The sequence below is a fragment of the Kogia breviceps genome, chromosome 10, assembly GCF_026419965.1.
Source record: "Kogia breviceps isolate mKogBre1 chromosome 10, mKogBre1 haplotype 1, whole genome shotgun sequence".
NCBI classification, from domain to species: domain Eukaryota; kingdom Metazoa; phylum Chordata; class Mammalia; order Artiodactyla; family Physeteridae; genus Kogia; species Kogia breviceps.
In genome coordinates, this window is record NC_081319.1 from 66,796,562 (window position 1) to 66,818,223 (window position 21,662).

A 21,662-nucleotide genomic window follows, 5' to 3' on the forward strand; every position below is an offset into this window, starting at 1 on the left:
AACTCATATCTTAAAAAATTAAACTGGCAACTTAGAATAAAATGATTTGACAATTGACAAGATTTCTCAAATCTTTACCTTTCTATTTTTGTAGCACAGTTTTTACTACTGTCTTCAAAACAGTTGTTCTTTATCCTCCTTCCACCAGGAAAAATAAAATAATTTTTCTCCTGTAACTTTCATTTAAATAATTAATCCTATAATTTATAGGTGCTATTTATAAAATTGAACTACTCTAAAATTCTTTCAAACACATTAAGTTTATGAATTAAATGCATAGTAATATCATTTGTTCGGAAACAGTACCTAACCATAGCCTTGATTTTATCCTGAGAAATAATTGTGAGGAAGGGAACAGATAAATGACTTACAAGGAAAAAGTGTATTCTTTCATGGAAAAAAATTAATCACTGTGAGATAATATATATTCGCGTTATTTGATTATTTGATTTCAAGGAAATATCCCTTCATCTTTCCTTTCCTTAATACAATTGCTCAATAAAAATAATAATCCATTTATTTAGAATATTAATATGTGCCCTTCAGTTTAATTTTAACTTTTTACCTATTGCTATCAGACTCAGATGATTAGGAAGAAAAATTATTCAAAAAGAGAAAGAGATCTTCAATATTCTCTGAAAAGGACAGCAGTACCCACACTGAGACTAAAAAATAATGTCCGTATCAAAATTATTTCCTCTACAGAGCCCAGTATATTGTTGAACATATTGTAATAAGGACAGTCACAAATGCATGTTCATCTGCTTATTTTGTTCCTGCTTGTATTACATCCTCATCTCAATCTTAGAGAAGATGATTATTGGCAGGAGATTAAGTCAAAGACCCTAATGCTAACACATTAAAATATGATGCCTTAGTTAAAAATGCTTCCCTCCTAAACGTTCACAGGGGAAAAAATGATAGAAAACGGAATAAGCTATAAATTTAAGTTTGACATGGACAATAAATTACAGAATTGAAATATCAGAAACGTCATGTCCCCTGCCAACAAAATGTACTCTTCTGAAAATTATGGGCTTCATCAAGGGGTGATTAAAACTGAAACCAATCCAAGGATTCAATAAAAGCTTAATGTCTGATTGGAAGGGATGCCTGTATTTCAATTTGGAGAAAATTTTGCTTTTAAAACTAGTATTATTTTTTAAAGTGATTCTGGTTCCTCATTAATTATACTATATTCTATAAAACAGAATGTGGTGTAAAAACTCCGGTTGGGGGAGAGAATTAATTGTCCATCTATCTTAAGACGAAGTAAATGTGCTTTTTCTATCTTCAAGGCGTTCCACAGCACGGACCCTAACAGAATATTGTAATGACTGCACCATCACCCTACCCCTTAATTGTGCTGTTCTGTAAGATATTAAAGGGATCTCAGAAAAGCTTCTGTGATTTAAAATATTCCAAAATGTTAATCCTCTCCCAAATAGATGAGTCTCTGATGATTATAGTTTTAATTTACTCACTCAATTCAGAAATAAGTCCCTTTGATTTTAATGGCATAGGATGAGTTCTATTGTATAAACAGATGGGCAAAAAGATAGAAATTACCAGATTTACTTTTTAAAAACAACAACCATGAAAGAAACAGCACAATATCATTCAAGAAATATTACTGAAAATAGAAAACTCTCATAAAATCTTGGGATAATACTTTTGTTATTTAAAAATTCTTACAAAGTAAAATCTCTCATTGAGGAATACATAACATGGGAAAGCTAGCAAACAAACAAAAAAATGTGGAATTATAAAAGGCTCTAAAGAAAAACAAACATCATGTTATATTCTGTGACCTTTGAAGAATTCAAATATTTATTGTCCAAAAACATCTTAGCCAAGAGACCATTATCCACACTAGATAATTGTATTAGATTTTAAATTAGATATCATGATAATTAAACTTAGATATTTTAAATGAGATATCATGATATTTACATGTTATGGTACTAAAAATAAAAATGATAATTTTACTGAAGAGTATGTTTTATTCAAAATTAAAAACACAAAACCTCTCCCATATGAACTTGCATTAGGTGCAATGCAAAGCAATACCACCATAGACATTTATGAAATGGGTTTGTGATGCAATTTGAAATTAAGCTAATCATTCCTCATTTTTAATGACTGACTAATGGATTATAATCTCTAAAATCCATTGAATTGGAGGAGAAGAGAGCTGGCCAGCATGAGGGAAGGACACTGTGGCACAACAGCCCCTATTCTCTCTGCCTGGATACTGGGTGGGAGAGCTTCTCCCATTTCTGTGAAGGCAGGCACTTGTGACCAGATTTTGGAAATGTCCATCTGAAATGAGGAGAAGGTCTATGGTGAGGGCACACTTCTACTATGACTCCACATAATATTTAACTCTAGAAAATAGGATAAGGGGCATCTGGTGAAGGTGTCACTTCCTGAAGTCTCCTGAAACCTCCTGAAATTGGTGTTTTATGCCCATCTCATCTTTCAATGAACCCTAGAAGGTCAAAATTCAGAAGAGAAGCTAGAGAAAAAGTTACAGATGGCCCCCTCACCCCCCACCCCCAGTTCAAGACATTCAGATATATAGACCATAGACTCTGGGCCACAGGTGGATAATTGGGAATTTGTTATCAGAGATACATGATATAAGAGCTACTGCCAACCAATGTTCACCTATATACCACTTAGCATCTCCCACTAACAATTCCTACTTTTTTAAACAAGAGAATATATAACAGTTTTATTCTCCAGATCATGCTAAAATAACAAGAATGTAGGCTCATAAGCCAGTGGTCAAAATACCACCTGGTTGCAAACATTAACATTTTGACAAATTATAACATTATTTGAAACACTATAATTGCACAGAAAAAAAATGGGCTTCATATAAAGATAAATTGTCAAAATAAATATCTTAAAAATAACATAGGAAATGTATCATGTCATAGACTTGGTAATTGATTTCACTTCAATTCTGATATGATCCTCCACTGGGGCTTCATTTGAGTCTTTGTAATGGACTTATGAAACAAGGAGCTTTAACTTAATTTACATACTGAAGCAGAATCCTATAATTTTATAGTTAACAACTCAATAGCAGTCAAAAATGCCCTGGAGCCATATGAAAGTAGCTGGGTCATTGGAAGGGATCTCAACCCCTCCCTCCCATTCATGGAGGTCAGATCAATGGCTGAGGAAAGTGGATAAAGATGTTCAGACCCTGATGGGATTTAAGAGGCTAAGTTGGATGTTTGGCTTCCACCCTGTGGAAGCCACTATTAATCATCAAATTTCAAAGGTGGCCAGTTGCCCACACGTAACCCCATTTTACCTCTACTCTATTGATCAATGTGAATAGAGGTAGAAGCTCTTAAATATTAATAACTATTTAAAATTCCAAAGGACTGGGATGTACCCAAATCTGAATCAAGTTTCTCAGAGCTGCTTAGTAGCTTGGATTACTCCAGGCTCCTACCAAGACTCTACCAATAAATCAATGATGTCTCCGATTCTATCCAAGATGCTTTCACTACATCATCCTAAACTAAGAGCAGCATTTTATTTAGCAAAGGCAGAACTTGAAAACAGAATTTTTTTTAAACATAACAAAAATGACATAAGCAATTTTAGAAAACATCACCAAAATTCACTCTGCTTTTGAGCCAACACTGACCTTCTGTTCCAAAAGCAATGTGTTTGTTGGTATTGCTGCAAAAGCCTTGTAGCTGGACTTGGTCTTGTATTGCTAGAATGGAGGTAACCAGAAAGCAAGAGTGGAGTTGAAAAGGGGAAAGAATGTGACATAAATTTAGACTAGTTCTACCAGTTAAACTACATGTTATCAAATGTAGAAAACAGTGATTATGCTTCAACAACTTGTTTTTGACAGAAAAATATTAGTTTATCATGTTAATATTTTATTAGAATGAGAAGCAAAGAAATCTCACAGTAAAATATCAGCCTGGGGATTATAGGCAAGTATATGCTATATCATTTCAGAACTTAAAAACATTCATTTTTACAAAGTTATATATAAATTTCTCATTAGCAGCATGACCTGAGAGGAATACTATTGTATAAATATTGGAGGTATTTTTGCTTGATTCTCAAAGGAAAGCAATTATTTTTTTATAGTGCCATAATTAACAAATATTATGCCAATAAATTTAATTGAACTCAATACATTCTCTTGCATCATTCATAAAAACAATGATCAGAACACATAAAATTTAGCAGTAATTTTTAGAAAGTAGTATATTTTGAATAGAAGTTATATCAGCAATTTAACTCCATAATGGAAAAACTAGAAGGCCATGCTCTTGATCTTAATTTCATTTTTTTAAACCTCATCACCCTTTCCTGCACTTTCTAATACAGTGATGTTAATGAATTAAATGATAAAACATTCTGAGTTTTAAGTAAAACTCAGAGTAATGTAGTTCAGTTTTGGGAAGTATTTGGGGGAGAGGGTTGAGCATGAGAAAGTTGTAGAAAGCAGTATCATATACATAACCAAAGGCCCAGTTTTGATATTGTTCTGGGTCCCAATCTGCTTAACTAAGTTCAAGGTTCCTCTCACTTCAAAAGCTCTCAGGCAGATTCCCCACTCGCCCAGAGCCAGCGGGAAACTGGCACACAGCTCCAGGCTGTCTTCATTCCCTGGAAAGAAGACCAAAGGATCTACAGAAGAAGACAGGGTAATCAAGTAAAATAAAACCTTGAATTTTATGGATAGGATTGGTGTAACCCTCATTCAACTGGTGTGAGGAAGGTAAGAGGCTGGCACATTCATATTCCTTAGGAAGAAGTTCAAGTAGAAAAAAATCAAAATGCCAGACCTGGAAGAAGAAAGTCTCTGGTCCCTTCAAGACGTGAGCTTACCTACTGAAGCAGAATCCTGTAATTTTATAATTAATGACTAAAGTCATTAATTATAAGTCTCTCTATTGATCCAGTGCTGCTATGGTCTCCAGAAAATAATGTATTTGGATAAGCACTAAAATAAAATGCCATCTCAGCATGTGGAATTAGAGCTGACATCTATGACTAGGCAAATAATATGCATTGCCTCATTTAATTTTGCAGAATCCCTATAACTAAAGAGTCATTAGGAAAAGAAGATGTGGTGCGCTCAGGTGACTCATCTAAGACCGCAGCCCATAAAAAACAAAGAGATTTGGAATCCAGGCCCATCTGGATCCAATATCCATGCTTCTCTATAAGATACTTTTTCCCAAGGAATATCTAAACAGACAAATAATGCAGAATAAAATATATTATTAATACTCCACGATGGTTTGTGGATATTTAACTGTAGCAATAGTTGCAACAATAATAATAGATAGCAATCACTACAAGCCAGGTACCCTTCTGAAGCCTTAATGTGTATTATCTCATTTAGTTTTCACAACAAACCTATTATGTAAATATTACATTATGTTTACTTTATATATGGAAACTAAAGCAGACAGATGTTAAGAAACTTACCCAAGGTCAGTAGCTACTAAATCATAGCCGGGATTTGGACAAGGAGAACAACTGTGATTTACCTGCCATATGCCCTTGCCTTTCAGGATGCATAATCATTTATAATGTTTGTTCTCCTATCCACAGCTGTCCTAAAGAATATAGTTGGTGAAGCATCTACAGAGCAATATCTTGTTATTATAAATGTAATGCCATATAATCTTAGAATTAGAAGTGATATTGAAGGCAATCTGTTTCAACCCCCTCATCCAAGTCATCAATCTCTCTGATCCTCTGTCGAGGCACACCATGAACAATTGCCTACCTCCCAAGGCAGCACATTTAGGTATAATTGTTAGAATTGGTACAAAATTCCCCTTTATATTGAGCCAAAATATGTTTCCTGCTAACTTACTCCTATAGGACCTTGGTCTTCTTTTTCCTTGCTTGGACTAAGAGCTCTCTTCTGCGTGATAGTTATTCTGCTGTTTCCACCTACCCCTTCCTTACCGATCCTCAGCTGAAGACTTTCACTATCCTTTTCCTCTGTCAAAATTCCTTTAAATTTTTTAAATTTAATTTTTATTTTATATTAGAGTATAGTTGACTTACAGTGTGTAAAAAATGATACAAATGAACGTATTTATAAAACAGACTCACAGACTTCAAAAAAAACTTTATGGCGACTTCCCTGGTGGCACAGTGGTTAAGAATCCACCGGCCAGTGCAGGGGACATGGGTTTGAGCCCTGGTCCGGGAGGATGCCACATGCCGCGGAGCAACTAAACCCGTGTGCCACAGCTACTGAGCCTGCACTTTAGAGCCGAAAAGCCATAGCTACTTAGCCCACGTGCCACAGCTACTGAAGCGAACGCGCCTGGAGCCCATGCAACGCAGCAAAAGAAGCCACTGCAATGAGAAGCCTGCACGCTGCAACGAAGTGTAGCCCCCACTGGCCACAACTAGAGAAAGCCCATGCACAGCAATGAAGACCCTACATAGCCAAAAAATAAAAATTAAAAATAAATTAAAAATAAAATAAAAGAACATTTGCATTTCTTCTAAAAAAATATTTTAAAAAAATGTATGGTTACCAAAGTGGAAACGTGGGGAGAGGGATAAATTAGGAATTTGGGATTAACACACTATTATATATAAATTTTTAAAAGGTGTGTTTATCTAGATGTATTTTTAACACAAAGTAGAGTATCATCATTACTGACATGATATTGACAATAAACTCAATTAATACAGTGAAGATGATAATCATTGGCATTGCCTCCTTGGTTTTTGTAGTGTGTTTAAAATACACAGAATGAAGTTGAGGTCATTTTATATTGTTGGATCACATTGAGTATGCATTGAGTATCACACTGAGTATCACCTAAAATTCCTAATCCTTTCGTCTTTTTCTTAACATTTATTGAAATTAAACTCCATCCTGTAGTTATGCTTTTTTCCCTCTAGATCCAAAAATAGTACTTTAGGTATTATCTCTATCCAATTTCACTGATTAGATCTGTCAGTCATTGTAAACTGCAAAGATAATAATTTTATATTATTTCATGAACATTTTTTAGGCATATCATCTTTATCTTCATTCAAGTCACATACAAGGATAGGAAGCTCTTGCCTACTGGGTTCTGCCAACCTGGTGGGCATCAATCCATCTTGTAAATTTATTTGGATACGGCAGTTCAACTAATGGATTCACTCAACAAAATATTATTGAGTATCTACTTTGTGACATGCATTGCTCTAAATATTGGTGATTCAGCAGTAAACAAACACACAAAGCCTTTACTCTCTAGAGCTTACATCTTAATGAACTGAAACAAACAGTAAATAAACAAAATAAATAAGAAAGCAAAAGAAAAGCCATAGAGAAATAATAATATGCATAAAATTAAAATAAGGTGATGAGATAGACAGTGATCTCGAGGATGCTTTGGATTAAGCATTCAGAATTCACAGAAATATATCACGACTTCTCAAATATCTCTCCTTGTTCAAGATATCATGAAAGACATCACAAAAGCTTGAAGCTGGAAAGCATTCAATAAATGTCTATTGCTTGAAGAAAATGTCTGATTTCCAGTTATAACTGTTTTGGTAAACATTCACAACCTAAGAATTTGCCATAATTTTCAGAATTTACCTTCCATTTTTTTGTGTTAAAAAAACAGCTTGCTTCTTTTTTCTGGTAAATCTCCTCTTTCCCATCATTTACAATACTTCTTTTGCAACAGAATTAGAAATTTCATCTGATTTTTGAGATACGATTTATCTAGACCAGGAGATATGAACTTATTTAGAACAACTAGATGTCCTTTCTAGTTCTTCATCTATCTTGGGCTTTATGCATCTCTAAGACATACGTAGCCTTTCCTTCTCAGTCCAAACATCATTCCTGTTGCCATAAGAGATACTTTTTGTGTTCAGTATATTTCTTTTAGGTTCTCTTAACAATATCCAAATTTGGAGCATATTTCTTTTTTAGTATGTCAAGGTTTCCAGGTATGAAAGCAAATTCATTGGTTTCCCTTCCTTGGTTTAAAATTACAGATCACTCTAGTCACTGTAAGTATAACTTAAATAATAAGAATAGACTGTAATATTACAGGTTGGAATCACGATTAGCTAGTCATACAAGGTAGAACTGACCAGCCTGACTTTGAATCCAGCAAAAAAATTCAGTGATAACTACTATATCTCTCCAATTTGCAATCTATGCTTTTAGTCATCTTTCCATAAATATCTGTTAAATATTCACTAAATGACAGGTACAGGGCAAAGTTTAGGTTTAAAAAAGGAAATTGCATTTTGTTTGTAAGTTTATCAGACCTAATTCTATTTATAGGCAATGCTAGATATTGTAACATAAATCCTGGGTGTGAAGGTGGTGATAGCAAGAACACACCCTTCCCCTTCAGGAAATATTTCCTACCACTCTCCTCACCACCACCCCCATCACTGACACATAAAATTCACCACAGGCTCTAGTAATAAAGACCTATGAGATCTCAAAACAAACTGTGCTATTTGCCTTAAGAATCAGGGATTTGAACTCATGGTTACACTTTAAGTACAGGTAAATGGCAGGACATCAAATTACATAAACAACAAGATCCTGAGGAAAGGCCTGACTATACTCTCTCAAGAAGCATCACCTCCTGGATGTCACCCTTTCAAAGAAACCTATCTCTGCCACCCAACATAAATTGGTGACAATCACCTCTTACCCTGCTATACTTTTCTCTATACCACTTATGATCTTCTAACATAAAAGAAAATTTACTTATTGGGGAGGAGGAAGGTTGTAGACTGTTTCTCTTTCACTATAGAATATAAATGTTCTTTTAGCAGGCATTTTTTGCAATTTTATTTGTTTCAGCATCTTCACAACTTTGAAACATGTACATAATAAGCACTCAATACATATTTATTGTACGAATGAGTGATTTGTTTTGAACTCAGATTGACCATTTTTGCTCATGGAGGTACATTCCATTCTGTTTGGAAATGTTATGATGCCTTAAAAGAATGAGAGTTTACAACTAAAACATCAGCTATAAAAGTTCATGAAATATCTAAAAGCTCCCAACTGATTCCCTAACCAATCCATGTGTCCAGCTAGCTTTCAGGCCAGGACAGTGACACCACTGGAGCCCACACAGAGCTTCAGACGATCATCATTGAGGGGCAAAATGTATGAGGTTTTGATGTAATGGCCATCCCAAATTTCCATATGGAACACCATGATAACTCACTAGGAGAAAAATGTAAATTATAACGAAAGCAAAAGATATTGGGAACCCAAATACAACTCCATAGATTAATTTTCTGATATTCAGGCTTTCCCAAGGGGAAAAAGTGTCTCAGACAGTATACACATTGATCAAATAGCCATGGAAGCAACATTCAGGGAGACACCCATCCTGTCTAGGACCATGATTATAATGTGAAATAATATTTTTCAACCATATCTGAAATTAAAATATAGCCATTATACTAATAAAAGCAGATTCAGAACTTTAAGATTCTATCTATGAAAAAGAAACATCAAACATATCTTATACCTGAATTTAGCTCAGCCTAACCTAGCTGTTCCATTTCATTTTCATATCAAAGGACAGTAAGGCTAGACTTGGAACTAATATCTTTCAAGCATTGATGTTTTAATTTGATGGCTATCTGTATTCTAGGACCTCTTTCCTTTCAGGATCTGGCACTGAGTGAAGCTGATCTAAATCTGAAACTCTTTGACTTCAAAGAGGTTCTTGTGCTCAGATTAGCACCACAGTGGAACGAGCCAGACAAGAAACAGTCCATAAAAGCATATAAATTCTTCAATATCCCAAAGCTTTTGTCTATTTCCTCCTATCAATCTATAAATTAATCTTAGCAATTTAAACAAAACGAGTCAAACATCAAAAGTGACTGTGATAAGATTTACCTCTTCCAGTATCCAACAGTGTCCATTTTACTGAACTTTTTACACTCAAGTTACAATTCTTGCAAATAATAGTTTTATATATATATATATATACATATATATATATATATATACACATACTGATTTTTTACCTACAGAGATAACAGCAAGAAGCAAGGAGGAAATAAATATGACAAATATTTATATGATATATATATGATAAATATGACAAATAAATATGTCTCAAGAGAAACTAATTTTGCAAAAGTTATCATAAATTTTACCCATTATAAGAAAGATTTTTTCTGTTCAAAGGAACAGATAAAAATGGATTAATTATAATCATTCTCCATATTTTCATACATGTTCATCAAATTTAAGAAGCATTTCTACAAGCTTGAACTTTATTAACTTGGAGATAGAAAATAAGCAGAAAAATAAAGCTAACACTGAAAATTCTTCAATATTGGGGGCAGTAAATGAGCTGGGGAGGAACAGGTCTTCAAAAAACTTGATTTTAGGGCAAAAAGGACTTCATCAGAAGTCGCTCTGGGCTCACCCTTTTCCAACTCTCCAAAAATGGGACAAAACATGAACAAAACAGAGTGAACCACAAACAAAAACCCTCTAAGAAGCCTGTGGAGTAAAACTACTTTTCATAAAGGTAAAGAATAAGTGTAAGGCAGTATGGTTTAAGAGATAATTGCCAATAAATTCAGGAAAAAGTAATGTTTAGATCACCAGGGGGTTTTTTTTCAATACATTACAAATGAATTCCATAATCACACATATGTATTGAAAAGATAATCACCAGGTCATTTCACCTCAAATAAATCATATTTTCAAACTTAGAGTTAGAGAGAAAGTTAGATTTCCTCTATCCCATTTGTTTTTAAGTTTAAAATACAAGGACTTAATAATCTTGAAAAATACATTTTAAAATGATCCAAATATTATATAAATTGATATTTCTAATAATCATTTCATTCCCTCATGAGAATTAATAAATAAGGCTAAAATGATAATTAATATGAGTTATTGCTTATAGCAATAAATCTCAGTAGTAAAGAACATGGCTTCAGGAATCAGTAGATTTCTATTAATATAAATGTCAGCTCTGCCACTATAAGAAATGTAACCTGGGCAAGTTATTCACTGAACTACAGTTTCTTGGTATACAGAATGAAGAAAATAATATTACCAATCTCATATGGTCATGACAAAATTAACTAACATGGTCCCTTTCAATTAAATATTAACTACTTTGTATAACTACTCAGATAGTCCTTGACTCACAGAACTTTCTGTTACTGTAATTATCATTATTATCGTCACTATTCGATGATAAGGCCAATCTTCTTACATGTCCACATATACTCCTCTAGGATCATCTTCTGTATATTTGGTGGAGTTGTTTACCATTTCTGAAATGTCACCTGCTTTCCTCTTCATTAAGCTAAATCCTAAACATTTCCAATAGGCCTGACATTTATGATAACTTCCCTTACTAAACATATCCCATAATAATATTTCTCTTATACTGAATTCAGTGAATTTTTATACATAATCTGTATTATGTTATAATAATATTGCCTTATCCTTGTTTTCTAGCTTTACTGTAGATTTAATAACTCTCTATAGCTTCTCCACATTATATATATGTATATGTTGTTTTGCTGAATAAAATATATTTTTAAGACAAAGGATTATTTTCCTTAAAAATAAAACACACCCACAAAAAAACTAGTATGGTGGTGGTGGGCATACAGTAGATGTCTAATGCATGCTTTTTTTTTTTTTTTTTTTTTTTGTGGTTCGCGGGCCTCTCACTGCTGTGGCCTCTCCCATTGCGGAGCACAGGCTCCGGACGCGCAGGCTCAGCGGCCATGGCTCACGGGCCCAGCCGCTCCGCGGCATGTGGGATCTTCCCGGACCGGGGCACGAACCCGTATCCCCTGCATCGGCAGGCGGATTCTCAACCACTGTGCCACCAGGGAAGCCCTAATGCATGCTTTTTAAGTTGAATTGTATTGTAACATATTAACAGCATCACGTGGGCTGTTTCATCTTTTCCATAGTAAGTTCATCATCCCAACAGTGACAGAGTTGAATACAATCTCCATGGAACCAACTTGGACACTCTAAAATGGTGTTAATTCAATGCGCTGAACTGAAAATCCAAACCCCCTCCTAATACAGACACTTTCATAATTTTATTTGATTTATAGAATACTGACTGAATCCTAAGTGTCGAAACTCCATATCTTAAATTACATGAGAACAGTTGGGAAGCCGGTACGCTATAGGTCAGAGTGGCCTTCCTCCAGGAAAAATGAACAATGAATGCTATGGGTAACTCATTCAAATGTTTCCCTTCTCATATTAAAGTAAATGCTGATTTCACATCCTTCCTCAATGGGTCACTTCAGAGCATTTAAAAGTCAATACTTCTCCTCTCTTAACTCTACTTCCATCTACCCAGCTTGTCCATCCTTTCCATATTTTATAATCATTAAGTATTCAGTGTTCATAATAAATCAAATAATTTTCACATACAAAGGAAATTTCTATTCTCTTTTGCCCAACATGTATATAGCTAAATCCATATTGATTTAGCTTGAGGTGTATGGAGAGCAATAAAGAAATCATCATGGTAGAAGGGGAAGAAAATTACTACTAATAAATAAATGCCAGCAAAGGAAATAGAAAGTTTTCAAATTGGCTGGGCAATCATATGGGGCTTGATATATGATAATATTCCATTTTACAGTAATCCTGTCTACTATTTTATCAGTACAGGATATTTTGATGGATAATAGGGTTCATGTTATTAAAGAATCCAAAATGTATCATCTTCCCAAATTCCATCTAACTGCTCTAAATTCCATCTTTGGGATCAATAATATAACTCATATTATGCCTGGAAAAAATGCCCTTGGAGCCACAGATATAAAAGGTTACCATAGAGGATTTGCAAAATCAAAGAGGCTTTCAGAAACATACACAATTTTAGACAGTTTATAATTCATCTATGCATTCAAATATACCAAATCCTAGATCCCCTTGCACTGTCTCCTTGTAGGAACAGAAAGAATATCATAATTGCTGATTTTTTCCCCTGAAAAAAAATAATTCCATATTTCAAAAGAAACATGCACCATGCAACGTGCAAAAAAAAAAAAAAATACCTTGTGTTTCTCATTTTCAGGGCCTGTTGACATGGCCAATGCACAAGGTGAAATCAGCTCGTTGGTTCTTGTTAGAGAGATGGGAGGTGATGGGGATGAAACAGATGACCTGTGGTCAGATATGGAGCTTTCGGATTTCCCAAGTCTTGAAGGCAGAGTAAGATTTGGGTGCAGAGCTGAGGGACTGAGGTGGCACAACTCTGTGGGCAGATTAGCATGAGGGAGAGCGGAGCACCCCAGTTGGGGAAGAGAGGCAGAGACAGCGGTGGAGACAGGGTGTGGGGGAGGAGCCAAAGGTGTCTGCCCCTGGCCAGAGAGAGGTGCTGATGCTCTCTTGGATCTGTGTATCAGGTTTGAAAGAGTTGGGGAAGGATGGTAGCATTTCTCTGGAGAGGGGAGCCTGGCTCTTGGGTTAGTGGGAGGAGACACCGAAGATGATGCCAACGAGGCTAACGTAGAAGGATGTGGGGAAATATCCCTGGACCCTCCTGGGCCCCTGATGTCAGCATCCTGTCTGCCCTTGGAAAACAAAGGAGAAAAGCTTGGAGGGACAGGAGGCAGACCCGTAGAACTGGAGGTACTGCTTCGCAGCTGGGAAATCATTGGGCTGCTCTTCAAAGAAGTTGGGGATGGCGTTTTCTCTACATTCAAAGAAGCAAGGCTGCTACTGCCCTGTTTGGGGGGAGAAAGGGAGGATGCCAGAGGAAGGGGAGCAGCTTTAGTGGAAAAAGGGAAGGGAAAGGATTGCTGGCTGAGATCAGAAACCTGGTTTTCCCTTTGCTCTGGAGACGCCGCTCGCAGGGAGCAACTGGAGAGGGATTTTTTAGGCGTAGGAGAGGTTTGTTTAACTTTTTGATCGGGTGTGAGCCTGGAAGAAGCCAGGGAGTTGAGAGAGAAGGTGGGACAGGATGCCGGGGAAAGGGGTCTTTCGTGAGAAGGGTTGGACTTGAGGATGGCAGTGAGGAGGGAAAGCCGGGAGGGCACTGGGGATTTCACCCCTGACTTTGAGAAGTTCCCGCTGGATGACACTTGGCTACAGACAGAGGAAGAAGAGCGGTGGAGAGGGGAGGGGAAGGGTTTGGGACTCGGAGAGAGTGAGTGCGTGACGATGCGAACTGGGATGTAGGAGGCTGAATTCGACTTCAGAGAAGCACCGGAGGGCAGCGAAGGAGAAGAGGTTCTCGGACTTTCTCTGGGACTAAGGACATGCGAGGTGACAGTCTTCTTGAGGACTTCAGACGTCAGGCCATGTTTTTGCTGGACTGCACTTGGACTGGATGAGTGAGAACCTGATAATTGAGCGGGATGGGGGAACTGTGACGTCGAGGACATGCCCTTCGGTGCAAAAAAGGGTGCAGAGTGAGCGGAAGTTTGAAAGTACATGGCTGTTTCTTCCACCAGGGCCCCACTGACATCCAGCCTCCTCGGGTGGAACTCCTCCAGGACAGAGGCTCCGGCTAGGTCGACTGGGACAGGTGGTGTTTTCTGATTAGTTGGAGAAACAAAGGAGAAAGCAGGTGGTTTATAGGCAAGCTGCTCAGAGGCAGTGGGACAAGTTAACTAGAGGAAAGAGAAACAGACAGGGTCATAGGACATCATTTGTGAAACTGTCAAAACATTCTTGTCACTTGCGCGTTTATGCAAACAGTCCTATTAGTTTACACAAAAAGAGGCCCTCAAACCTCTGAGAAAATGGCAGAAATTCTGTTTTGCTAATGAGGCATTGCTTTGAATTTGAAATAAAATATAAATAAACGGTGAACTCTTAGATACTATATCTCATTTATTCTCCAGAATGAACATCAATATAAAATTGTATTTGCATGTCTCCCTTTGGAAAATAATTCATTGACAAAAATCTAAAAGAGTTATCTTCTTCTGGAATTGCGTGATTTGAAAAGATTTAAATCGTCATCAACATAAATTTCAAAATGCACTTTGGAAAAGGAAATAGGTTTTCTTCCACTGCAAGAATATAAACCATAATATAATAATAATGACTACAATCCTTAAAAACTTTACCACACTTTGAGTGTTAAAAATTCTAAAAATTTGGACTACTCTTACATATTGTAAACCTGAAAATAATGCCCAGAATTCAAAAGATGCAGCCCTCAACATCAACATAACTGTGACAAACTGAGAGAGTGAAAGCCAAGGCCGAAACAGAGAGGGAGTTTTAGCTAATGAAAAATATTTTCCCTGATTACTTGCCAGAATGAACAGTTAACAAATGGTGTGAGTTATGTTGGAAGGAATGAATAGATACTCTTTCATATGGAAAGAAGCCAGAGTAGTTTACCTTTTTTTTCTTTTTAATTGGAGTATAATTGCTTTACAATGTTGTGTTAGTTTCTGCTGTAAAATGAAGTGAATCAGCTATATGTATACATATATCCCCTCCTTCTTGGACCTCCTCCCCACCCCTGCCCCCATTCCACCCATCTAGGTTGTCACAGAGCACCGAGCTGAGCTCCCTGTGCTATAGAGCAGTTTCCCACTAGCTATCTATTTTATACATGGTAGTGTATTTATGTCAAACCTAATCTCCCAATTCATCCCACCCTCCCCTTCCCCCACTGTGTCTACATGTCTGTTCTCTATGTCTACGTTCTCTATAGGTGCCCTGCAAATAGGTTCATCAAATCTTCCTGAAACAATGCAAGCCACCAATCCCACATCAAATAAAAAGAAAATAAAGAAATAATGTATCACTTTCAAGAGAAGCTAGGGAGAGCCTGTAAAATAACTGAGTAGCTCTATTCTTGCGCTATTTTTAAAATTATCCAGTACTTTAAGACAAATAACTGAAATTATAAATGATTCTAAAGCCAAACCTTTTAAAGAGAGGTTTCCCTTCAAAATTATTGATTTGAGTCTATTGATCCATAAGAGAAAAGAAAATATTTGTACCTAATACAGAATTTAGGGAATATCTGTTATTCAAAATAACAATTTGTATTTATTAAGTTATATACTTAATTTATTAAGTTATATTTAAGTTGTATGATAATATTATATACATTGCATTACATAGCAGAAAAGTGTACGACCATAATAAGTAAACTTAGCAAGAGCTTCATTTATAAACTCAGTAAAAGATATTCCTTGATTTTGCTCTATAACATGTTAAGAAGGTGTCCATCAGACCTAATGCAAAGATTTTCATATCACAGAGTTTTGAGTTCTAAAAATATTTAAAACTGATAAATTCAAACAACTCACCCCAAACTTCTAAGTTTCTGAGCAAATGTACCCCAAATATTCTTCTCTTTTTATATGTAAATTTATTTGTATATTTGCGACACAGAATTCTTGCCACATAAGTTATTTTTGAATAATTTTGCCATGTAACCCAGAATATATGAAAATCAGCAATAATTGAAAATCAAACAGAATTCAATCAAATTGAGAAAGAAAGCTTAACAATTCCCTCACATAAGTTTTGCTTAAAAACAATTCTGCTTATCCAGTATTTGTAAAAACAACTCATGTATTTAACCATAAGTGAGAGGTCTTCTCTAATTGTTTCCTATGATTGGTCTGTCCTCATGGAAGGAATGAAGAAATTTCGAGGCTATGTACAATCTCTTTGCATGCTATGCCATAGCTTTTGTTATTAAAAACATGTAAATTAATAACAGCCACAAAAATTCCATTACCTTTTCAATCATGTTTCCAAATAACTTCAGTTTATATAACAAATTCATTAATTCATCCTGATTATCCACCAAATTATCATGTTAAAATCTCAGGACTGCGATTTTGAGAGTCTCATCAGAGGAAAAGACTGTTCCCTCCAATTTCCCCAAGACTATGGCTTCCAAATACCAAATATTCTATTACATGAAGTCATATCTTACCTAATATAAGTAACTCTGAATTTTACTGTACTTTCTAATAGCTTATTATTGAAGAACTTCTAAGAAAAGTTCAAAGGAAACATTCTGAAAAGTCTAAGAATGTTTTTTATTATATTTTCCTATTTATGTATTAATAAGCATTTGCAATATATTTTTTTCTAATTTGATGTTATCCTAATTTATACTAATATAAAAATGTGGCACCATATTTTTATAAAATTGCCAGGAGAGGGGAATGCACTTTTTAATGAAAAAGATTTATTTTCCTGAGTTCCTCTTATTAATAAGTTTAAAAAATGAGCGAGTAAAGACATGAATAATTTTACGCAGGAAGAAAGGATGGATACCTGTCAAATGTTCAGTCAAGTAGCTCTAAATAGGCCTTTTATTTTAGCTCTTTCCTGTAAATCCCTTACTGATGATAATAAACTTCTCTGTTGATGCCTACAAATTATATCAATCTTTTCATCCTCTCCCATTAATAACCCCTGTTCTGTTCTGTAGGTTCTCTAATTTCTTCTCTCTCAAACCTGTTCTCTGTCTTCTCACCATTTATTTCTAACCTGATATTTGTTGATGTCTTTGCTTCAGACACCTCTCTAAAATCACCCCTGACTATATTCTCCAATCCCCAACCCTCTTCTGATTCCTTGAGCCCCCTTACCACATACCTCCTCCAAAATCATTTTCAAAACTCTCTTCTCCTAGAAAAACTATCCTGAGCTCTGAATACATTCACGGTAATCTCTGTAACAGAGGATGCTTACAATATTCTGCTCTCATCAAGTGGATGGTCTTAATCCTAAATCCACATTGGATCCTGCATAATAGAGGCTATCAGTTATTTTAACAACCAGTCTCTGTAGTATAGCTGCCTTGTCATTTTAGTCAATCTCAAATTAACTGCTTCTCTGCACTATTCACAGTAGCCAACACACGGAAGCAACCTAAATGTCCATAGACAGAGGAGTGGATAAAGAAGATGTGCTATTATATAAAAAGGAATACCACTCAGCCATAAAAAGGAATGAAATAATGGCATTTGCAACAGCATGGATGTAACTAGAGATTATCATACTCAGTGACGTAGGTCAGAAAGAGAAAGACAAATACCGTATGATTTCACTTATATGTGGAATCTAAAATATGACACAAATGAACCTATCTATGAAACAGAAACAGACTCACAGAGATACAGAACAGACTTGCAGTTGCTAAGGGAGGGTGTTGGGGGAGGGATGGACTGGGAGGTAGGGATTAGCAGATGCAAACAATTATATGTAGAGAGAATGAATAAACAATAAGGTCCTGTTGTATAGCACAGGGAAATATATTCAGTATCCTATGATAAACCATATGGAAAATAATATTTTTTAAGAAGAATGTATATATATGTGTGTGTGTGTGTAACTGAATCACTTTGCTGAACAATAGAAATTAACACAACATTGTAAATAAATTATAGTTCAATAATAAATAAATAAATAAAATTAACTGCTTGTGTGTATATTCAGTTTTTCCTAATGTGTCCATGAGATTCCAAAACATCTGAATAAAAGCCAAAATGTCTGCTCTGCTGCCTGCCTGTCTGAATAGTTCTCAAGATTTGAACCATGTTGGCCCCATACACTTATGCTTTTTCTCCTGAATCTGTAGTTTCTGCAAGGCAGAAACTCCTGATTCTCCTCTGTCCTTGCATGCAATCATTACATTATAGCACCTTGACCTCCTAAACAAACCTGCTGATCTGTCCTCTTCACAACAGAGCCCCTCTCCTCCTAGCCAGTCTCATCTCCCTCATCCCCTGCTATTTTGCATTTTAGGTTTTAGAAATACTTATTTAATCTCCACCTTCTTGCCAATATTGTCAACACTCTAGCCATCTTGTTCTTTTGCCAATCCACTTGTCAAATCATTATTCTTAAATCAATTACGCTCCTAGACCTAGTCTACTTAAAGCTGTTATTTAAAAAATATAACAGAACCCAGGGCCACTGCACTCAATTTAAGAATTTGTCCTGTACAAGGGCACCAGCTGAGAGTGGGGCTGAACTTTCCTACTACGCTAAGCAGAGCGGGTACCTTTTTCTAATTGACACATGGGCTGGGTAAGGCACTGTAAATTGGTGTCATCATAAATTTAAGGTCTATTGTCTCAGCTGGGCTGTGTACCACTCAGCTTTCTTGTGGGTCATTTGGGATTTTTTTTTTCTTTTCTTATATTTTGACCTCAGCTTCCTCTCCTGTTCTAAACAACAGCCTTCCACAAAATTAGCACTCACTAACCCTTTTCCCAGAACCTCCCTCATTGTGTGCAACAGGTGACTGAGATTCCTTTTCTCCAAGGAAAATTGTGATTACCGGGAAAATTAAATTTTTTCTAGACCTATTCTTATCCCTTTCCTTCATTCTAAAGAAAAATAATGTTATTTTCCCTTTTTAAGAGTAAATTTCCCTCTGTGCTCTGAATCCCAGCAGCTCTTGCCTTCTCAGGGATCCCATTTCATTAACTATCTCCTGTATGCTACGTTTTCATCCTTTTTCTTTTTTACTGGTTCTCTCATCCTAACATAAAGCAGAATATTTCCCATCATTAAAAAGTTAATAATAACTATCATGTAGTAGACTGTGAAAATGTCCACATTTTTCTACTCTTTTCATAAGAAAGGCAAAGTCCTTTTCCTCATTCACCCTTTAAACTCACCTGGCCATATGACTTGTTTTGACCAGTGGGATGTTAGCAAATGTGATACAAGACACAGTGACTTGAAAAGCACTTGTGCATTGGGGCTTACTGGCTTGCTGAATGCAGAGCATCACCACAGTGTAAATGAGCCCAGGCTAGTCCACTGGAAGATGCCAGACCACATCTCAGCTAACCAACCACCAGACAGCTAACCAGCCAGCAGCTGACCCAGCAGCCAATTGCAGACCCATAAGTGAACCACAGCAAAAATCAGCCGAGCCTGACCCAGAGCTGCAGAACCACCCAGCTGAACACAGCCAAATTGTTGACCTGCAGATTTTTGAGCTAAATAGATGGTTGCTGTTTGAAAACACAATTTTGGCACTGTTTGTTAAGCAACAAAATCTAACTGATAAAAACACATGCACACTTATGCACCAAGATCTGGGGGACCTGTAAATACCCTAGTTACAGGTCTATGTAGATTTCTTCACAGTCACACCTGTCCCTACCATCACTGTGTTGATTTCCTTACTTATTCTGGCCAACACACCCTAAAATGACTTCTCAAACAGCCACCCCACACACACACTGCCTTAATCCCCTCCTCTTAAGGATAGATGGAGACTGTGACTTGATTCTAGCTAATAGAACCTGGCAAAGGTGAAGGGATTTTGCAAATGTATTTAAGGTTCCTAATCAGGTGACTTTAACTTAATCAAATAAGAGATCCTCCTGAGTAGGCATACCCTAATGCAATAGGGAAGAACAAATCTGACTCCATATTGGATGTGTTTCCTTTACTTTAACCTGTGTATCTATTGCTTTAGCTACAAGTTAAGAATGTTTCCTATAGCCTGAAATATGCAGGATAGCCCATTCTCAAGGCTCTAACCTTTAAAGGTGTAACACTTTCCCATTCATATAGAGATAAATAGTTGCAGAACAGAATAACATCTGTCTTGTTGAAGGTTTATAGGAACATTGTGACCAGACCTACAGACTTATGTGGACAGATGTAAGAACAAAGGATTCCAACACCAAGAAGTTTGCAACAACTAACAAAATCACCTCTCCTTTTTAGATAAAAGAAGACTGAATTCCAACTCAGGGAAGCTGGTTCCTTGGGACACTAGTCTGCCATCTTCTTGATCTGCTAGCTTTCCAAATAAAGTCACTATTCCTGGCTCCAACAACTCACCTCTCAATTTATTAGCTTGACATGCGGTGAACAGTATGAGCTCGGACATGGCAACACTAATAAAATGAGCCCTTTAAGAGGGGGTCAGGAAGCTAGAGATCAAGGTAGCAGCTTTAAGAAGCAAGTTGCCATGAATTATACACTCTTGAGGAAAAGAATTCTGCCAATAACGGGGGGAACTTAGAGGCAGACCCTTCCCTTAGGAGAGCTTCCAGGTGAGATGAACTTGACATCTTGATTTCAAACTTGTGAGACCCAGCTCAGCTGTGCCCAGGCCTCTGATCTAAAAAACCCTGGAGAAAATAAATAGGTGGTTTTTTTTTAAGCCACTAAATTTATGGTAATCTCTTATGTAGCAATAGAAAAGTAATATACTTCCCCTGACTTCTTAATAGATTTTACCCCCTGCTCTTCTGCAGAAACTGTTATCACCAAAGTCTACAATGGTTTATTTTTTCCTAAGCCCCACAGGTACTTGAATCCCTCATCTCTTCTGATTTCTCTACAGAACCTGACTTGCAATCTCTTCCTCCTTTTCAAAACTCTTTTATCTGTGGCCTCTATGTCATCTCTCTCTCTCCTAGTGTATTTCCTAGTATATCTGATAAGCCCTTATCATACTCCTTCTCTTTTCCACCCTCTTCTTGTGTGTCAGTAGTTCCCTCGCTGTCCTCACTGTCTGGAATGCCTGGGCCATGTTCATCAGCCAAGAACACTTTTACTCACCTTTCACATTTCAGCTCAGAAAATGTGAACCTTTCCTGGTGATCCAGGATGATCTAGGTGTCCTCCCTCTAGACGTCCCACTGTTCCTTGAACCTGTCAC

At 36.4% G+C, this 21,662-nt stretch overlaps 1 protein-coding gene across 50 annotated transcripts in view; it reads right to left on the reverse strand.

Annotated features, from left to right (window-relative positions):
• Nucleotides 1–21,662, reverse strand: part of MLIP (muscular LMNA interacting protein) — a 269,496-nt gene that overhangs the window by 111,004 nt on the left and 136,830 nt on the right. For 27 of the 50 annotated variants that reach the window (XR_010835034.1, XR_010835033.1, XR_010835035.1 and 24 more), the window contains 2 exons: nt 13,087–14,571; nt 3,671–3,742 (listed from right to left, as the gene is read on the reverse strand). Coding sequence is in view for 44 of the 50 variants with exons in the window: in XM_067005978.1 (XP_066862079.1) it covers nt 3,671–3,742; nt 13,087–14,571 (1,557 nt within the window). In the remaining 6 variants the exon portion in view is untranslated. Of the gene's footprint in view, nt 1–3,670; nt 3,743–13,086; nt 14,647–21,662 lie in introns of all 50 variants that reach the window. The other 23 variants (XR_010835031.1, XR_010835030.1, XM_067005956.1 and 20 more) reach the window with 2 other exon arrangements.